General features: G+C 48.0%; 1 protein-coding gene across 4 annotated transcripts in view; it reads left to right on the forward strand.

The window, feature by feature from the left end:
- The window catches only part of E2F4 (E2F transcription factor 4), an 85,854-nt gene that overhangs the window by 22,438 nt on the left and 47,412 nt on the right, over positions 1-16,004 (forward strand). For all 4 annotated transcript variants that reach the window (XR_003857739.1, XM_029608749.1, XM_029608748.1 and 1 more), the window contains exons 5-7: positions 3,927-3,988; positions 10,710-10,995; positions 11,432-11,620. Coding sequence is in view for 3 of the 4 variants with exons in the window: in XM_029608749.1 (XP_029464609.1) it covers positions 3,927-3,988; positions 10,710-10,995; positions 11,432-11,620 (537 nt within the window). In the remaining variant the exon portion in view is untranslated. The remainder of the gene's footprint in view (positions 1-3,926; positions 3,989-10,709; positions 10,996-11,431; positions 11,621-16,004) is intronic.

Here is a 16,004-nt window from a genome sequence, read left to right on the forward strand (position 1 = left end):
TGTGACACCATTGTGCTCTTTGTGTCCCTGGTATCAAATTTTTCCTTGTGCCAAAGGAGGACATTGAAGCAATCAGACCTGTTCAGATTGAGAGTTTTAGCAAAGGTCATACAGTTGCTGGCACAAAGAAAAATCATCAATTCAAACCCATTTATGCAACTAAAATGTGCATTAGCAAAATTTCGAATGCCATCACCTCATTCATTGCAAGTGTTCTAGAACAGGAACGTGAATATTTTCCTACCCTTCAAGTATGCAGCTTCCAACCTGGTCAGTATTTAGCTTGCATCTGTGATAAATCCTGGTGGATTGGCCATATATGCGAAGTCTCAACTGAGGAACGTCTTGGTCAGTTTCTTGCACCCCAAGGTCCTGCCAGCTCATTTTACTGGCCGCCCCTTAGAGACACCTGTTGGGTTCCAGAAGAGCACATTATTGCTACTCCCGATGCATCCATAACAACGTCATCAGGCAGTCAGAACATTTATTCACAAGCCACTTTGTCATGTGTTGATGGGGCATTCAAAAGCGTGTGCAAGACAGAAAAAAAGACACTGAATTTTTGTGAAATCTGCAGTTAAGGCAATTCTTGTATGTAGTCTCTTGTGTTTTCTTGTTTTTTTGTTTAAAAGCTTGGAAACTTGTGGCTGGTACCTTGTGTGGAATGGCTCCTAGGCGATGGGGTTGTCAATTTTACTGAACTGGCAGTGGCTCAGCTAGGGATGTGAATCAGGTGCCCGATCGTTTGCGCTTTCGGGTTCGTGTGGTCTCGGGAAAATCTTGTTGGCCCTTGGATCGGCATTTTTTTTTTTTTTTTTGTAGTGAAAATTCGCTTTTCAGCTTAGTGCACGCTAACAAAAAATAACAAAAAGTAACAAACAATAACAAAAATAAACTGTTTTTTTTGTTAGCGCGCACTAACGGGAGTTAGCGTGCACTAAACCGAGAAATGATTTTCATGAAAATTCGGAGGAAAAAATGTTCGTTTCGCTTTTTAACAGATATATAACGAATTGAGAAATATCGTACGATATTCGTTATAAAAATGATTCATATCCCTAGGCTCAGCCACCACTAACCAATGCAAGGTAACTAAAGTTTTGCACTGACTTTGACTAATTTATGACTACATGTTTAAACAAATATGTGTCAAAAGCTAAAAATGTGGTAAACATAGTAAACTGGGCTGCATTGTAAAATTTCACATCTCGAGCTCATTTGCATGTTTCACAGTTGGGTGCCAAAGATGGCTCTTTTTAACATAGTGCATTCACGCATGTGTTATGGTTGGGCGATAGCCAGGTGTGGTGAACACCACCTGCAGGGGTGACTCAGGACAGGGAGAGTAGGAGCCACAGCAGAATCTCTGGTAAGGCTGGTTAGAGTCTCTGGATCTGGGTGCAAGACGATAGGAGTCTCTGGTGTTGGGTACTGGCTGAGAGGAGTCTCTGGTGCTGGCTGAGAGGAGTCTCTGGTGGTGGGTGCTGGCAGGAAAGAGTCTCTGATGCTGGCTGAGAAGGAGTCTCTGGAACAAGGTGCGTGGGATAAGGGTGAACTTCGGGAAACACTGGAACAGCATGGGGTTATGCGTGGATGTGAGTGCAGGTAAGCATGGTCTGTACACAGGAACTGAGTGCAGGTATGGGTGGAATCAGGATAGCGTGGAGGTAAGCATAAGTCTGAAAGTAGGTAAGTGTGAGCTGGATGAGAGAACCAGGGAGAGCAGGACAGATAATGACGGGACTAGACAAACAAAGACAAGACTTACACTGAACAGGAAACACAAAAACCCGAAGGCAGGCGAGGCAAGGAAGCAGGGGGAAGTAGGACAGCAACAGGGAGGGATTCAGGAACAGGGAACAAGGAAGCAGGCAAGGCAGAATGCCTACAAGACCGACTAAACAGAGGCCCAAGACCACAGAGCAAGACAGGTAAGCAAGAAGCCCGGAGGTGCACAGCATAAGTAACAGGAGGCTAAAGCAGGGAGCCCAAGGGAACTCGATGCCGAAGCACCGAGGCATGGGCTAGGTGGGGTTAAGTAAGGAGTTCGAGAAGTGGAGCAGATAGGCAGGACAGACTGGGCCAGCCAAGGGAGCGTGCTCATGAGGGGCCTCTGGTGGTGAGGAGGCTGCACAGCAGCCATAGTCATAACAGCATGCAAATGATGCTTATCTTTGGGACTGTAATTCTGACCAGAACAAGGCTGAGTCCAAGACGAAACAGGGTGACTTTTGTAGCAAAAAAAGTGCTCTTTCAAATGACATTCGAAAGAAAAAAATTAAAACCTACACAGATATTTGCACTGAAAAATGATGAAACTTGTATAAAAAGATGACATTGTCTTTATGTAACTATATTTTTGCTTCCAGTTGGCTGCAAAGCCTCCTAATACAAATGCTAGATGTAGTCATGAGCCACAACTACTGATCCAGTTATGGCCTGAATTGAAATATATATCAGGAGCAATGAGGAGTCAAAGTGGGCCTTAAATTTCTTTTGTAAAAGTTTTCATGTACTTTGCTGGTCCATAAAAAGGGTGGCAAGCTCATATTAGGTTCAAAACTTTGCACAGGAATTTAACACCAGAGGCTGTAATAATCCACAAACTTTCAGGCCCCTATCGGGGGTTGTTTGGCTGCAGTGCCCAGAAAAAGTGGCCGTTTTGTGTTGCTCAAAGCACAGTACTCTAAAGAGTGACTTCATTCAGCTGCCTCTAGCTCTTGAACCAGTAGAGATCCATCTGAAATATTCTGCATAGGTTTGTATGAGGCCCTAGCGAATATCCACAATTTTATTCAATTTGAAGGAGGCCGAGCGTAGATGATTTTCTAAATTGGTCTACTTGACATGGAGTGTCTTAGGTACCTTTTGGAAGAAACATCCCTCTGAACCATGCACTTCTGAGCAACTGTAGGCTTTCCCCCATGATCTAGTTGAAAGCTCCTCTATCTCTTTAAATGTTAGTGCCAGCAGCCTGGTTCCATTCTGTTTATGGTAGAGCCCATCCTTTAGGAATAATCTTCCCCTTCCCCTAGAATGTTCCCCAGTTGCTAACAAATCTAAAACCCTCTTCTCTGCACCATGATCTCATCCACGCATTGAGACTCCGGAGCTCTGCCTGCCTCTGGGGTACTGCATGTGGAATGGGGAACATTTCAGAGAATGCAACCCTGGAGGTTCTGGATTTCATTTCCTACCTACGAGCCTAAATGTATTTCCAGAACCTCCCTCTTGCAACCTTCCTATGTCATTGGTACCCACATATAGCACAACATCGGACTCACTCCTAGCATTTTCTAAAATCTTATCTAGGTGGCGTGAGGCCCACTACCTTTGCACCAGGCAGGCACGTTAACAAGTGATCCTCTTGCCCTCCAGCCATCTACATTTCAAATAATTGAATTATACTACAATAGCCATCTTAACCCTTCCCTCCTGGGCACAGACCCTGGAGACACATCCTCAATGCGAGAGGATAAAGCATCATGTGGAGGGTAGGTCCTAGCCAGAGGATCACTTCTTGCCATCCCAAGGTGATGGTCACCTACCAGGTGACCTTGTTCCTCCAAAGCAGTGCAAGGACTGCTTGACTGTAGTTGGCTACAAATGCCCTTTCCTCTGGGTTATCACAGGGAGACAGAAGAAGGCTGGACTGGATGAATCTCTGGTCTTCTTTCAGCTTAACTTTAGATCAGACTGGTGAGCTGGTTCCTAGGGTACTTGAGAAGGCTTCTCTTCTGGTGATAGAGGCATGTTAATCTTTGACACAGGTTAGGATATAGTGGCTTCTCAGCCTCCAGGATGTTGGGGGGTGAGGGAAGTGGTAAAGTGGAGATACAGGAGTCTGAGGTTTGATCACTAGGGTAGGCAGGAAGGGGTTTAGAGCATGATGCACATTATCTGAAAGCTTGGTTTTTCTTTTACAGGTGATACTCTTTTAGCTATTAGAGCACCATCAGGCACACGCCTAGAGGTTCCTATCCCAGAGGTAGGTGATGATTTATTTTGTCAGATTTTAAAGAAACTAGTGGTGTGAGATGAGGTGCATACTGGAGGCATTGGTGTGAGAGCCAGAAACGATGGTGTGAGGCAGAGAGCAGAATAGCTGGAATTTTTCTACTTGTTTTCCAGAAATAATTTTATGCATAGATTTTTATTTCACTTGCTTTGACCTCAATGTGCATTCATCTGGCCTGTCTTCCCCTGGCAGGTTGCAGCAGAATTGAAATAAAATAATTTTGGAATTAGAATGAAATTAAAATGCAATTCTAGAAAAGATTATGCACAAAATAATGAAAGATTTCCTAGCGTGTAGCCACATGGACTCAGGACCAATGGGTATAGTGCTCTTCTGCTAGCAGATGGGAGACTGAGTCAGATTTCAAAGCTGACGTCACTGTAGATATACCCCTACAGTAACCTTAGCTCCCCAGTATCTCTCCGTCTCCTAGCAGATGCGGACACTATCCCACACACTAGAATAGTGTTAAGAATTACAGAAAAAGAACATTTACCTTAAAGAAGATCGAGCCCCGCTCTCCTGCGGTGAAACCTAAGGGTCCCTCCCCCAGTTGAGAATTCCTGAGGTGATCTCAGATATCCCTCAGAAGTGTGCCTTGGTCTAGTAGCCGATTCCCGTCGTGGACAGCCCCCAATGTGGCTGAAAGGCAGTGGGTGCAGAAACGAGTGCGGCGGTGAAGGTAATTCCCTCTCCCCCCCGAAGCTGGAGACTGTCCGGCACACGATCGGAAAGCGCCGAGACCAGGTAGGAAAAAAATCTTTAAATTCAGGTCTCCGGTCTCCAGAGCTCGGATTGCTGTACCAAATTCTTCTCCAGCGAGGTTAAAAAGAGAGCACCGATCGGGTTGAGCAGCCTTGGTTGGGCTAGGGTCTTGGTTGGGCTAGGGTCCACACACGTGGAGACCCTCAGGGGGTGTCATATTATGCGCGGGGGTCGTCTGTGCCATTTTCCCTTCTCGACCAGTGGTACGTGCGGGGCAAGCCAGGCAGCCGATGCACCTAACTTGCGTGCGTCCAATACAGACGCACGCACAGAGGCGCGCACAACTAAGCGCACCCGTACGCATAACTACACGCACAGCTGCGTTTGCAACTGCACGCATGCAAACACTATGGCACCGGCGCTCAAGAAGGCCAGAAGGCACTCTCTTTGCACAGCCTGCCACATAAGAGCCTCGCAGCTTGAACTGGAATCTTGCCTGTGCCAGCATTGTGAGGAAGCTCAGGGGGAACAAAGCCTGGTCACTCACTGTCCGGGTATGGGTCAGGAACTACTACAGACGATAGTTCCCCAGACCTATGCATCTCTGAGATGACTTCTCCACAGGAGGGCTCCTACACAGACTTCATCTGGGATTAACATGGACCCAGGGACCTTCTCCTGGTTAGAATTTTTCCAAGGGCTACAAGCCTTCGTTCAGGCGCAATCAGCCTTGGCTGGCCCCAGGCTCAACCCCGGCCAGAAGCACAAGATCCTCCCGGCCCTGCTCGGATGTCACAAGACATGCCTCGCCTAACAAGAATCTCCCTGACAGGGACCCAGACACCTCAGATGATGATGGAGACGCCCTGGAAGAAGGAGAAATTCCTCTAGGCCTGGAACCATACCGAACCATGCTTCGCTTTTTCCACAAGGATGAATTACCAGCCCTTGTTTCCCAGACTCTGAAGAGACTGGGTATTCCAGGCATAGACCCGATGGTGGAACCCAAGAAGAATCCTATCCTGGTGTCCCTTCGTAAAGCCTCATGCTACTTCCCAATGATGGAAGCCATCCAGGAATTGATTGACCTGGAGTGGGATGCCCCGGAGGCCAGCTTCAAAGGGGGTCAGGCCCTGGAAACCCTATACCCTCTAGATTCAGCCATCAAGGAACGCCTGCATTTCCCGAAAGTGGACGCCATGGTCTGTGCTGTCTCAAAGCGAACAATTCCTGTTCAGTGAGGGACTGCATTGAAGGATACTCAGGATAGACGATTGGAATCCATCCTTAAGCAGGCCTTCGATGCAACAGCAATGACACTGCAGATTGCCACCAGTGCGTAGCAAGAAGCATGTTCTTGCTTGCTCCTCTCGAGAGAGGCAAATAACTCCAGAACGTATACCGGTGAGTTGATGGAACCTGCAGCAGCCTTCCTGACGGACGCAAGCTCAGACCTGGTGCGTACCTCTGCCAGAGGCGTAGCCTCGGTAGTGGTAGCCAGAAGACAATTATGGCTACGAAATTGGTCTGCTGACATGACATCTAAAGTGAATCTCAAGAATGCCCTTTAAAGGATCTCTCTTGTTCGGAAGTGAATTAGAGAAGTTAGCCAGCAAGAGGGCGAATCACCAGTGCCTCGGCTACCGGAAGATAAGAATAAAAGATCTCAGCGCCTCTCTCCCAGAAGAACCAAGGGCAGAGGCTCGCAACGCTTTAGACCCTACAGGAATTCACAGTTCCAGGCACCTCGTCCCTCCACAAAGTCCCAGTCCTTTTGGAACTGACAAACCAAGAGAGGAGCAGGTCAGGGGGCAGGTTCCAATCATGCTCCAAAATGAGAATGGACCGACTCATCCACAGGAAGAGGAAATAGGAGGTCGACTTGCCCTACCAAAGATGGGTCGAGATCACGTCGGACAAATGGGTTCTAAACCTCATTCGAGAAGATTACTCTCTGGAGTTCTACAGCATCCCTCGAGACAAATTTATAATGTCACCTTGCCACTTCTACACCAAGAGACTGGCAGTGGAAGCCACCTTGACAAGACTACTTAGTCTGAAGGCAATAACTCCGGTTCCCACGCCCCAACAAAATATGGGGTGCTATTCCATTTATTTTATCATTCCCAAAAAGGAAGGATCATTCCGACCCACCTTGGACCTCAAGAACGTCAGCCGTCATCTGCGGATACTACACTTCCACATGGAAACTGTTCGCTCCGTAATAATGACAGTAGAACCGGGAGAGTTCCTAACCTCCCTGGACCTTTCCGAAGCCTACCTTCACATCCCAGTTCATCAGGATCACCAGCGCTTCCTGCGCTTTGCGATACCATTACCAGTTTCGAGTGCTACCCTTCGGCCTAGCAACTGCCCCCAGAACCTTCACCAAAATCATTGTGGTTGTGGCAGCAACACTGAGGAAGGAAGGCATCTTGGTACACACTTACCTGGATGACTGGCTGATCAGAGCAAAGTCTTCGAAAGAGAGCCGGCAGGTGACCAGCAGAGGCAAGAACCTACTGCAGGAACTTGGTTGGGTCGTGAACACAGGCAAGAGCAGTCTGCAGCCCTCCCAATTGCTAGAGTATCTGGGGGCCTGTTTCGACACCAAACAGAACAAAATCTTCCTCCCTTCTCCAAGGAGAAGGAAACTGATGGATCAATTATGACGATTGATGACCAATGCACGCCCCAAGTTATGGGACTTTTTTCAAGTCCTCGGCCTCATGGCATCAACCGTGGAGGTTGTCCCATGGGCAAGGGCCCATATGCGACTGCTCCAGCGCTCCTTACTGTCACGATGGAACCAATTGTCCCAGGACTACTCAATTCGCCTCCAACTACCAGCAGGGGTACGTTCTCAGCTCCAGTGGTGGCTACAGAAAGACTACCTAAGCAGAGGAGTAAGCCCATCCCCCACCGAACTGGACCTTGCTCACCATGGATGCGAGCCTGTGAGGGTGGGGAGCCCATTGTCAGGAACTGATGGCCCAGGGACAATGGAACATGGAAGAGGCGGAATGGAACATAAACCGCCTGGAAGCTTGAGCAGTCAGACTAGCGTGCCTGCTATTCAGCCACAGACTCTGAGGCAAAGCAATTTGAGTAATGTCGGACAACGCAACAGCAGTTGCTTACATCAACCACCAGGGAGGAACCAGGAGCCAGCAAGTGTCTCTGGAGATAGACCCTCTCATAGCATGGGTGGAGATAAACCTAAAAGAGATCTTGGCCTCCCACATTGCAGGAAAAGACAACGTCTCAGCAGATTTACTCAGCAGAGAGAGCCTGGCCCTGGGAGAATGGATGCTGTCGACCACAGCCTTCCAACTGACAGTAAATCGCTGGGGCCTCCCAGCCATGGATCTACTGGCCACCCATCTCAATGCCCAAGTCCCTAGGTTCTTCAGCCGCAGACGAGAGCCACACTCCCAAGGAATCGACACTCTCGTCCAGACGTGGCCAGAGGAAGACTTAATGTACGCCTTCCCCCATGGCCACTACTGGGCAAGGTCATCCGCAAGATAGAACATCACAGGGGACCAGTTCTACTAGTGGACCCGGATTGGCCAAGACGATTATGGTACGCAGACATGCAAAGACTCCTTGCGGGGAACCCTTTGTGCCTCCCTCCACACAGGGACCTTCTCCGGCAGGGCCCGATTCTCCACGAAGATCTGTCTCTATTCTCTCTTACGGTCTGGCCCTTGAGAGGACTCACCTGAAGAAGCGCGGTTACTCAAAGGCCGTGATTGACACCCTGCTCCGAGTGCGCAAGTTCTCCACATCCCTGTTGTACATATGGATCTGGAGAGTATTCGAAGCCTGGTGTGAGGACCGCGGGATACTCCCATGGACAGCCAAGATTCCCATGATTCTGGAGTTCCTACAGGATGGTATGAAGAAGGGGTTGTCTCTCAACTCCCTCAAGGTCTAAGTAGCCGCTCTGTCCTGCTTCAGAACTGGCGTGGAGGGTATCCGGCTATCAACCCATCCAGATTTGACCCTGCTTCCTGAAAGGTGTTAACTCCAACCACCCCTGAAGTGGCCGGTGCCTCTATGGAATCTCAATCTAGTATTAGACTTCCTAGCTAGGGAGTCCTTCAGACCAACACGCAGTCATAAGAACATAAGAACATGCCATACTGGGTCAGACCAAGGGTCCATCAAGCCCAGCATCCTGTTTCCAACAGTGGCCATTCCAGGCCATAAGAACCTGGCAAGTACCCAAAAACTAAGTCTATTCCATGCTACTGTTGCTAGTAATAGCAGTGGCTATTTTTTAAGTCATCTCAATTAATAGCAGGTAATGGACTTCTCCTCCAAGAACTTATCCAATCCTTTTTTAAACACAGCTACACTAACTGCACTAACCACATCCTCTGGCAACAAATTCCAGAGTTTAATTGTGCGTTGAGTGAAAAAGAACTTTCTCCGATTAGTTTTAAATGTGCTACGTCTCTTAACATTATCACTACGCCTCTTAACATGGAAGACGTTATTCCTGATGGCAATATGTTTAGCTCGTCGCATCTCCAAACTACAGGCACTATCCTGTCGGGAACCATTCCTTAGGTTCATGCCTGGAACCATACAGCTGCGCACCGTCCCCTCATTCCTACCGAAAGTGGTTTCCGAGTTTCACTTGAACCAAACCATCTCGGGATGAACACAAGGACTCTGAAGACTCACGCCGCCTTCGCCATCTAAATGTCAGCAGACTCCTAGTAAGTTACCTGGAAAGATTGGAACCGGTGTGCAAAACGGATCACTTGTTCGCCCTTCACAGCGGGAAGAAACAAGGAGAAGCAGCCTCACGGGCGACCATAGCCCGCCAGGGAAGCCCTTACCATTACAGGTTAAGGCTCATTCTATGAGGGCCCAGGCAGTTTCTTGGGCAGAAACCAAGCTACTGTCGCCTGCTGAGATCTGTCTGGCGGCAACGTGGTCCTCCATACACACCTTCTCCAGGTTCTACCGCCTGGATGGTCAAGCACGAGAAGACGCAGCCTTCGCAAGGGCAGTACTAAGTGGGCCACTGGCAGCCTCCCGCCCTATCCGGGAGTAGCTTTTGTACATCCCATTGGTCCTGAGTCCATCTGACTACACGCTAGGAAATGAAGAAATTACTTACTTGATAATTTTGTTTTCCTTAGTGTAGCCAGATGGACTCAGCATCCCGCCCACGGCTGCCCCAGAGAAGGAGAACCTTGGAAAGCAAACCTTGAGACTAAACAAATACGGGTAAGCTATGGCCTACCCATAGTTCAAGACACCCACAGTTTATCCGATGTCTGCGTTAATTGGTTGAGTGCACTGGTGGTCTCCAGTTTTGAATCAGTTGAACCAGTTCATTCAAGTTTAATCAAGTTAATTGAGCAAAGATATATATCCACAATGGCTTTTCGAAGAGAGTATTGAAGCGCTAAGGTTACTGCAGGGGTATATCTAGAGTGATGTCAGCTTTGAAATCTGACTCAGTCTCTCATTTGCTAGCAGAAAAGCACTATACCCATTGGTCCTGAGTCCATCTGTCTACACTAAGGAAAATGAAATTATCAGAATTTCTCCATTTTGCATGTTCTTATGAGATACATTTTAGCTGCAACTTGTTGAAAATTCAGTGGAAGACATGTGGCTTCCACCCTCCAAGACCAAATCTAGGATGTGTCCCATGCCTGCCCAGGCTGAGGCCAACACACTTTTCCTTTCCACCTTACTACTGCTTCAGATGCAGGCATCCTCTTCCTGTCTGTCCTACTGCCTGCCCCGATCCTGCATTGTTTCCAGTCTTGCACAGCTTAGGAAAGAACATGTGCTGTCTTTGCAATATATGTGTGTTCTACTGAAGAGGGTGACTCCCCTCATAAACAGAACTGTGATAGGCAGAGGGATCCCACACTTACTTCATATTTTATATGTGTATATGTAAGTGATTTTTAGCTCTGCATGTTCTTATTTGGGTTTATTTTCCATCTCCCAGGGTCTCAATGGACAGAGAAAGTATCAGATCCATTTGAAAAGCACAACAGGTCCAATCGATGTGCTGCTGGTGAATAAGGATGCATGCAGTTCCCCGCCAGTCGTAGTACCAGTACCACCACCTGATGATCTGGTCCAGTCTCAGCCTGCTGTACCAACCACACCACAGAGACCAGCTCTGACTCAGCACCAAGAGGCAACACTTCCCAATGACACACAGCCTGCTACACCCACCTCTGCCAGCCATCAGACCCATTGCTCCAGTTCCCCTACAGTAACAAGCACAGGTCAGTCAAAGTCAGATATAGGCATGTGTGCCCCATCTCATGTTAGAGAGAGACACGCATAAGAAAGGAAGATAGTAGGGAGGGAATGGGCGTGCACAAATGAAAAAAATTTGGAAAAGTTACTGCTTTTCCCAGGTTATGGGTAAGAAAAAAATGAATCTATTTTTTGGGCTCCTTCTGGGTATATGTGGCCTTGATGCTGGGCTTCATGGACCTTTGGTCTGAGCCATTATGGTCATGGTGGTGGGCAGGCAGGAAATGTAATAGACATAAGTCCTGCTGAATATTCCAGCCAGAGTCAGCCAATTAACTTTAATTAGCTAACGTGCTGCTCACCGTCTTATTGAATATGGGCCTCATTAAATCGGATTTCAGTGGTTTTTCAGGCTTGTGCACCATTTAATGAACATGATTTTGTGTTTTGTGCCTTTCCCAGTATCCTGCAAGTCAGGGACAGAGTCTCAGAGCCACAGTAACAGTGTTCTGGAGCTGGACCCTCTCAGCACTGTATCACCAGCTTCTTTAGATACACAGCCGCTGCAATCCTCTGCCTCTTTAGATAGCAGCTCCACTGTGCACCAACCCTCCACTTCCTTTGAGCCAATCAAGCCAGATCCTACAGAAAGTGAGTAGCCTTTCAAGTGGTTTGAAGCTGGGTGTTTCTGCTCTACTATTCAATAGTGTCCTTTGTCTGAGATTTGCCACAGTTTGGATTTTGTGAAGTAGGGAGGGAGGGAGTGAAGCGGGTCTGACTTGGTTACGTTTAGGAGATCATTGAAGAGAAATTAAACTTACAAATAATAGCACTTTTCTCCATCAACAAGCAGGGCTGAATTAGCCATGAAATGTGGGGTGACATCCGATGGCGCCAAATGGACCTTCATCCTGTCAGACCAGTCCAGATGAATGTGTTATGCTCACCGATCAGCAGATGGAGACAGATCACTGATATCATGCCTTAAATCAGCCTTCCAGTATTCTGTCTCCAGTAGCTAGTAGGCAGGCAATCCCGTACTGTGAGCTGAGACCTGGTTAGGCCTGATGAAGAAGAAACTTCTATTGTGTCTGGGCAGCTGCAGAGGTGAAAGTTGCATATTTTCCCTCCCTCAGTTAAGCAGAGCACTGGACTGGGGGGGACTTCAAGTTTCTGGAAAAGAAGGATATCTTCAGGCCCTTTCTCCTCTCCCCAACTCTGTCCCCTTCTCTCCTCCACCACCCCCAGTTTTTTCTGTTTTCCTGTTCAATGATTTGAGAAAAAAAAAAAGGGGGGGGGGCAGCAGTTTTGCTTATTTTTTGGTGCACAACATAATGTTAAATAAAACAGAAAACAGGTGAGTGGAGAGAAGAATCTTCATTTAGCGGGGCAGCATCCAGGAAGTTAAGGAGCCCTTCCATGGCAGTTCGCGGTGGCGTTTAGCATGGTGCTGACGGCGGCTCTCCCGGAGTGTGGGAAGAAGTCCATGTTCTCTAGATATAGTGGGCTTCACTGCAGGCAGTTGCTGGGGGGGGGGGGGGGAGGGGGGTGGCAGTGGAACAGGCCAGCTGAGGTTGCACAGAGGAAGGAGACAGGTCAGCAATTGTTTGTAGATGCCTAGAAGGAACCCGAAACAGCAAGGCAAGCAGTCCACTGTGTTCCCACTGGTGTTCTTGCTGCTGTAGTGGGACTAGCAGCCATATGTTTAAGCCACTTCTCTCAGGACTGCTGTGTTTAGCTCACGGGACAGGAGGTGGTTTTATGTTTCTCCACAGCTGTACTGGCTTCACTGTTTGCAGAGCCAGTATGCCCCTTATCTATAACTGTTACCTCTTAAAAAAAAAAAAGCCTTCAACAGTTTCCTGTATGGAGCAGAGCTCTGTTCCAAGGCTGTTTTCTGCGATGCATTCCTTCCTAGGACTATCAGATTTCTGGCTGTTAAACCTTAAAAGACTTGAACGATTTGCCAGCAGAGAGCAAGTTGCGAATCTCCAATAGGATTAGTGTGAGGAGACCCTTCAAGGCTTGCTTCTGTCGGTCAGTGAAAGTGGTCTAGAAGGCAAGGCACCAGAGGCTGAGGTTAGAGCTCAGTGGGCTTGGTAAGATGTACCCCTGGGAGATAGAAGTTCAGCACCCTAGAGTAGGTTGTTGCTGTTGGGACTACTCTTCCTGGGGAACAGGGCATAGCTTCAGCAAACCTTCAAGCTTCCAGTATAGTTCTGTAGGTGTCAGCATGGTTCAGAGTCTGATCTAATAAAAGTGTCTCAGAATCCCAGGGCCACATTTCGTATCATCCCCTAGATCAGTTCATATACATGGGTTTTTCTCCCCTATCTGCAGATGGAGATAGAGAAGAAAAGCTTTACTCTATTCTTGGTACTTAAGTTACTGTGCCACCTGCAGTTGCTCAGTGTTTTATGTCTCCAGCAGCTGGTAGAGATATCAAACCTGCAGTTGGACTTGGAGACAAAATTGTTACCCCCAATTGTGCTAGGCTCTGTTTTAGGGGCATCCCCCTGGTAGAGTAGGGTAGAGAAGGGGGTCGATGGCCCTTGGTGTCTCGGACCCTGTCCTAGAGGAGGGTTTGAAAGTCAGTGCTGCTGGCTCCCATTGCCCTAATCTCACCTCAATCTCTTTGATTCCTCCTGCCATCATCTGAAGACTCCAGTAAGGAAATTATTACATTTCTCTTAGGGGCCTCTCTTTTATTTTGGGTGCTGGGTCACTTTAAGTTTTTGCAAAAAAAAAAAAAAAAAAGGCAGTTAGGCAGCAGCAGTGCATGACTGGATGGCTGGGTGTGTGAGTACGAAACTCTGTGTTCTGGAGAGCAGGGAAAGTTGTGGTCAGTTTGCCTGTGGTTCGAGCTATTGGAGCAATGTGGTGACCACAAGTAAAAGGGAGCAAGGCCTTGTCAGTTTTCAGTGCAAAGGTGCACTACAATCATGGCCATTCTCACTGAGCGCTGTTTAGCTTGCGGAGACCACAGAGCCAAGCTGCAGGATTGTGTGCTGCTGCTGATGGGAGGAAGTCGGCAGGAAAACAGCAGACCTGCGGTGCTTGATCACTGATTGGCAGAGAGAGTAGAGCACAGGAATGGTGGCCATATTGTAGTCTTCCTTCATAGGGCAGACAAGTTCAGGGGCGGGGAAGGCTGAGTCCTCACAGTTGTCTTTCCATGTTGAGGGGCTCCAGTGCTCCTCGGGCCAGTCCAGCAGAGGATTCTGATTCTGAAGAACCCTTTTCTCCAGAATTTGTGCTTTTAATGCACAAAGCCTTTTTCGAAGAAATGAGCAGAGGTCAAATGTTTTTCCCCTAAGGGGAGAGGGGGGCTGGTGGTTCCGTCAAATCCCAAAAAGAGTACAATTGAGCTGGATCCAGGTCTGGATTTCATGTCTCATGTGTCATGGGAGGTCAGTGGGGCAGAAGTTTCTGATATCCCTGGGGATGAGGACATGGCTAGGGATCCCTTGAAAGAAGGGGAACTTCCTGTAGTGAAGGGGGATGACCCTGAAGTGGTTAGTCTCTTTAAGAGAGAAGAATTGCCTGTGATGATTGCTCAAGTCCTGGCAGAGCTCGGGGATAAAGGATAAGCATGTAGAGTCAGACCACAATGGAGAGGTTTCAATTTTGGAGGGGCTATGGTCCCCCTAGAGCCTTTTTTTTCATAGAACTGTGAAAGCTCTGGTCTTTAAAGAGTGGGATACTCTGGAATCTGAATTAAATTTGGCAGGGCTATGGCCATGCTATGTTCCTTGCTGGGAGGACACCTTGAATCTTCTTAAGTTACCTAAGTTGGATGCCTTGGTCTCAGCGGTTAGCAAGAAACCACTGGTTTCCTAGCGTGTAGCCAGATGGTCTCAGGACCAATGGGTTATGCTCCCCTGCCAAGAGATGGAGACTGAGTCAGGATGCAAAGCTGACATCACCGTACATGTACCCCTTCAGTGACCTCAGCTCCCTAGTATTCTCAGTCTCCAGCAGATGGTGGATGTACCTCTCCCTATGGGGATTGCTGTACTTTTTTGAAGGAGAAATTCTATATTCTAAATTGAAGAAAATTGAGCCCTGAGATAGGGGCTCATCTGTCTCTCTCTTACCAACGGTGGGTCGAGATTACTTTGAACAAATGGGTACTGGAAGTCATATGAGAAGGATATGTACTGGAATTTCACAGCACTCCTTGGGATGTATTTATGGTGTCTCCTTGCCACTCCCAGCACAAGAAGTAGGCAGTGGAGATTACACTTCTAAGACTCCTCAGGATGAGGGCGGTGATCCCAGTACCTATGCCCCAGGAAAATACAGCACATTATTCCATCTATTCCATCATACCCAAGAAGGAAGATTGCTTTTTGCCCCATCCTGGACCTCAAGAGCGCCAGCCATCCCTTGCGAGTAACTCATTTTCACACAGAGATAATGGCCATACAACCGGGAGAGTCCCTAACCTCCCTGGACCTAACTAAGGCCTACCTACATTTTCCAATCCGACAGGATCACCGACGTTTTCTATGTTTTGTGGTGCTGGGTTGACATTATCAATTTTGGACACTGTCGTTTGGCTTAGACACCACCCCCAGAACTTTTTCCTAGATTATGTTGGTCGTGGTGGCAGCATTGAGAAAAGATGGGAACTGGTGCACCCATACTTGGATGATTGGCTGATCCAAGCCAAGTCCGTGGAAGAGAGCCTCCTGGTGACCAACAAGGTGATCTGCTTGCTACAGGAACTCGGTTAGGTAGTAAACCTTTCAAAGAGCAGCCTCAAGCCTTCCCAGTCCTTGGAGTGTCTGGGAGTCTGGTTTCACACCAGGCAGGGCAAGGTCTTTCTTCCATCCACACGGATACAGAAGTTGATGTACTGGGCATGTCGGTGAACACGGTACACCCAATGGTGTGGATGTATCTCCAAGTTCTCGGTTTGATGGTGGCAGCTCTGGAAGTAGTGCCGTGGGCGAGGGCACACATGTGTCCTTTTCAATGCTCATTGCTATCATGTTGGAACCCACAGTCTCAAGACTATTCGGTTCGTCTC

This window comes from Rhinatrema bivittatum, chromosome 7, assembly GCF_901001135.1.
Source record: "Rhinatrema bivittatum chromosome 7, aRhiBiv1.1, whole genome shotgun sequence".
In the NCBI taxonomy this organism is placed as follows: Eukaryota; Metazoa; Chordata; class Amphibia; order Gymnophiona; family Rhinatrematidae; genus Rhinatrema; species Rhinatrema bivittatum.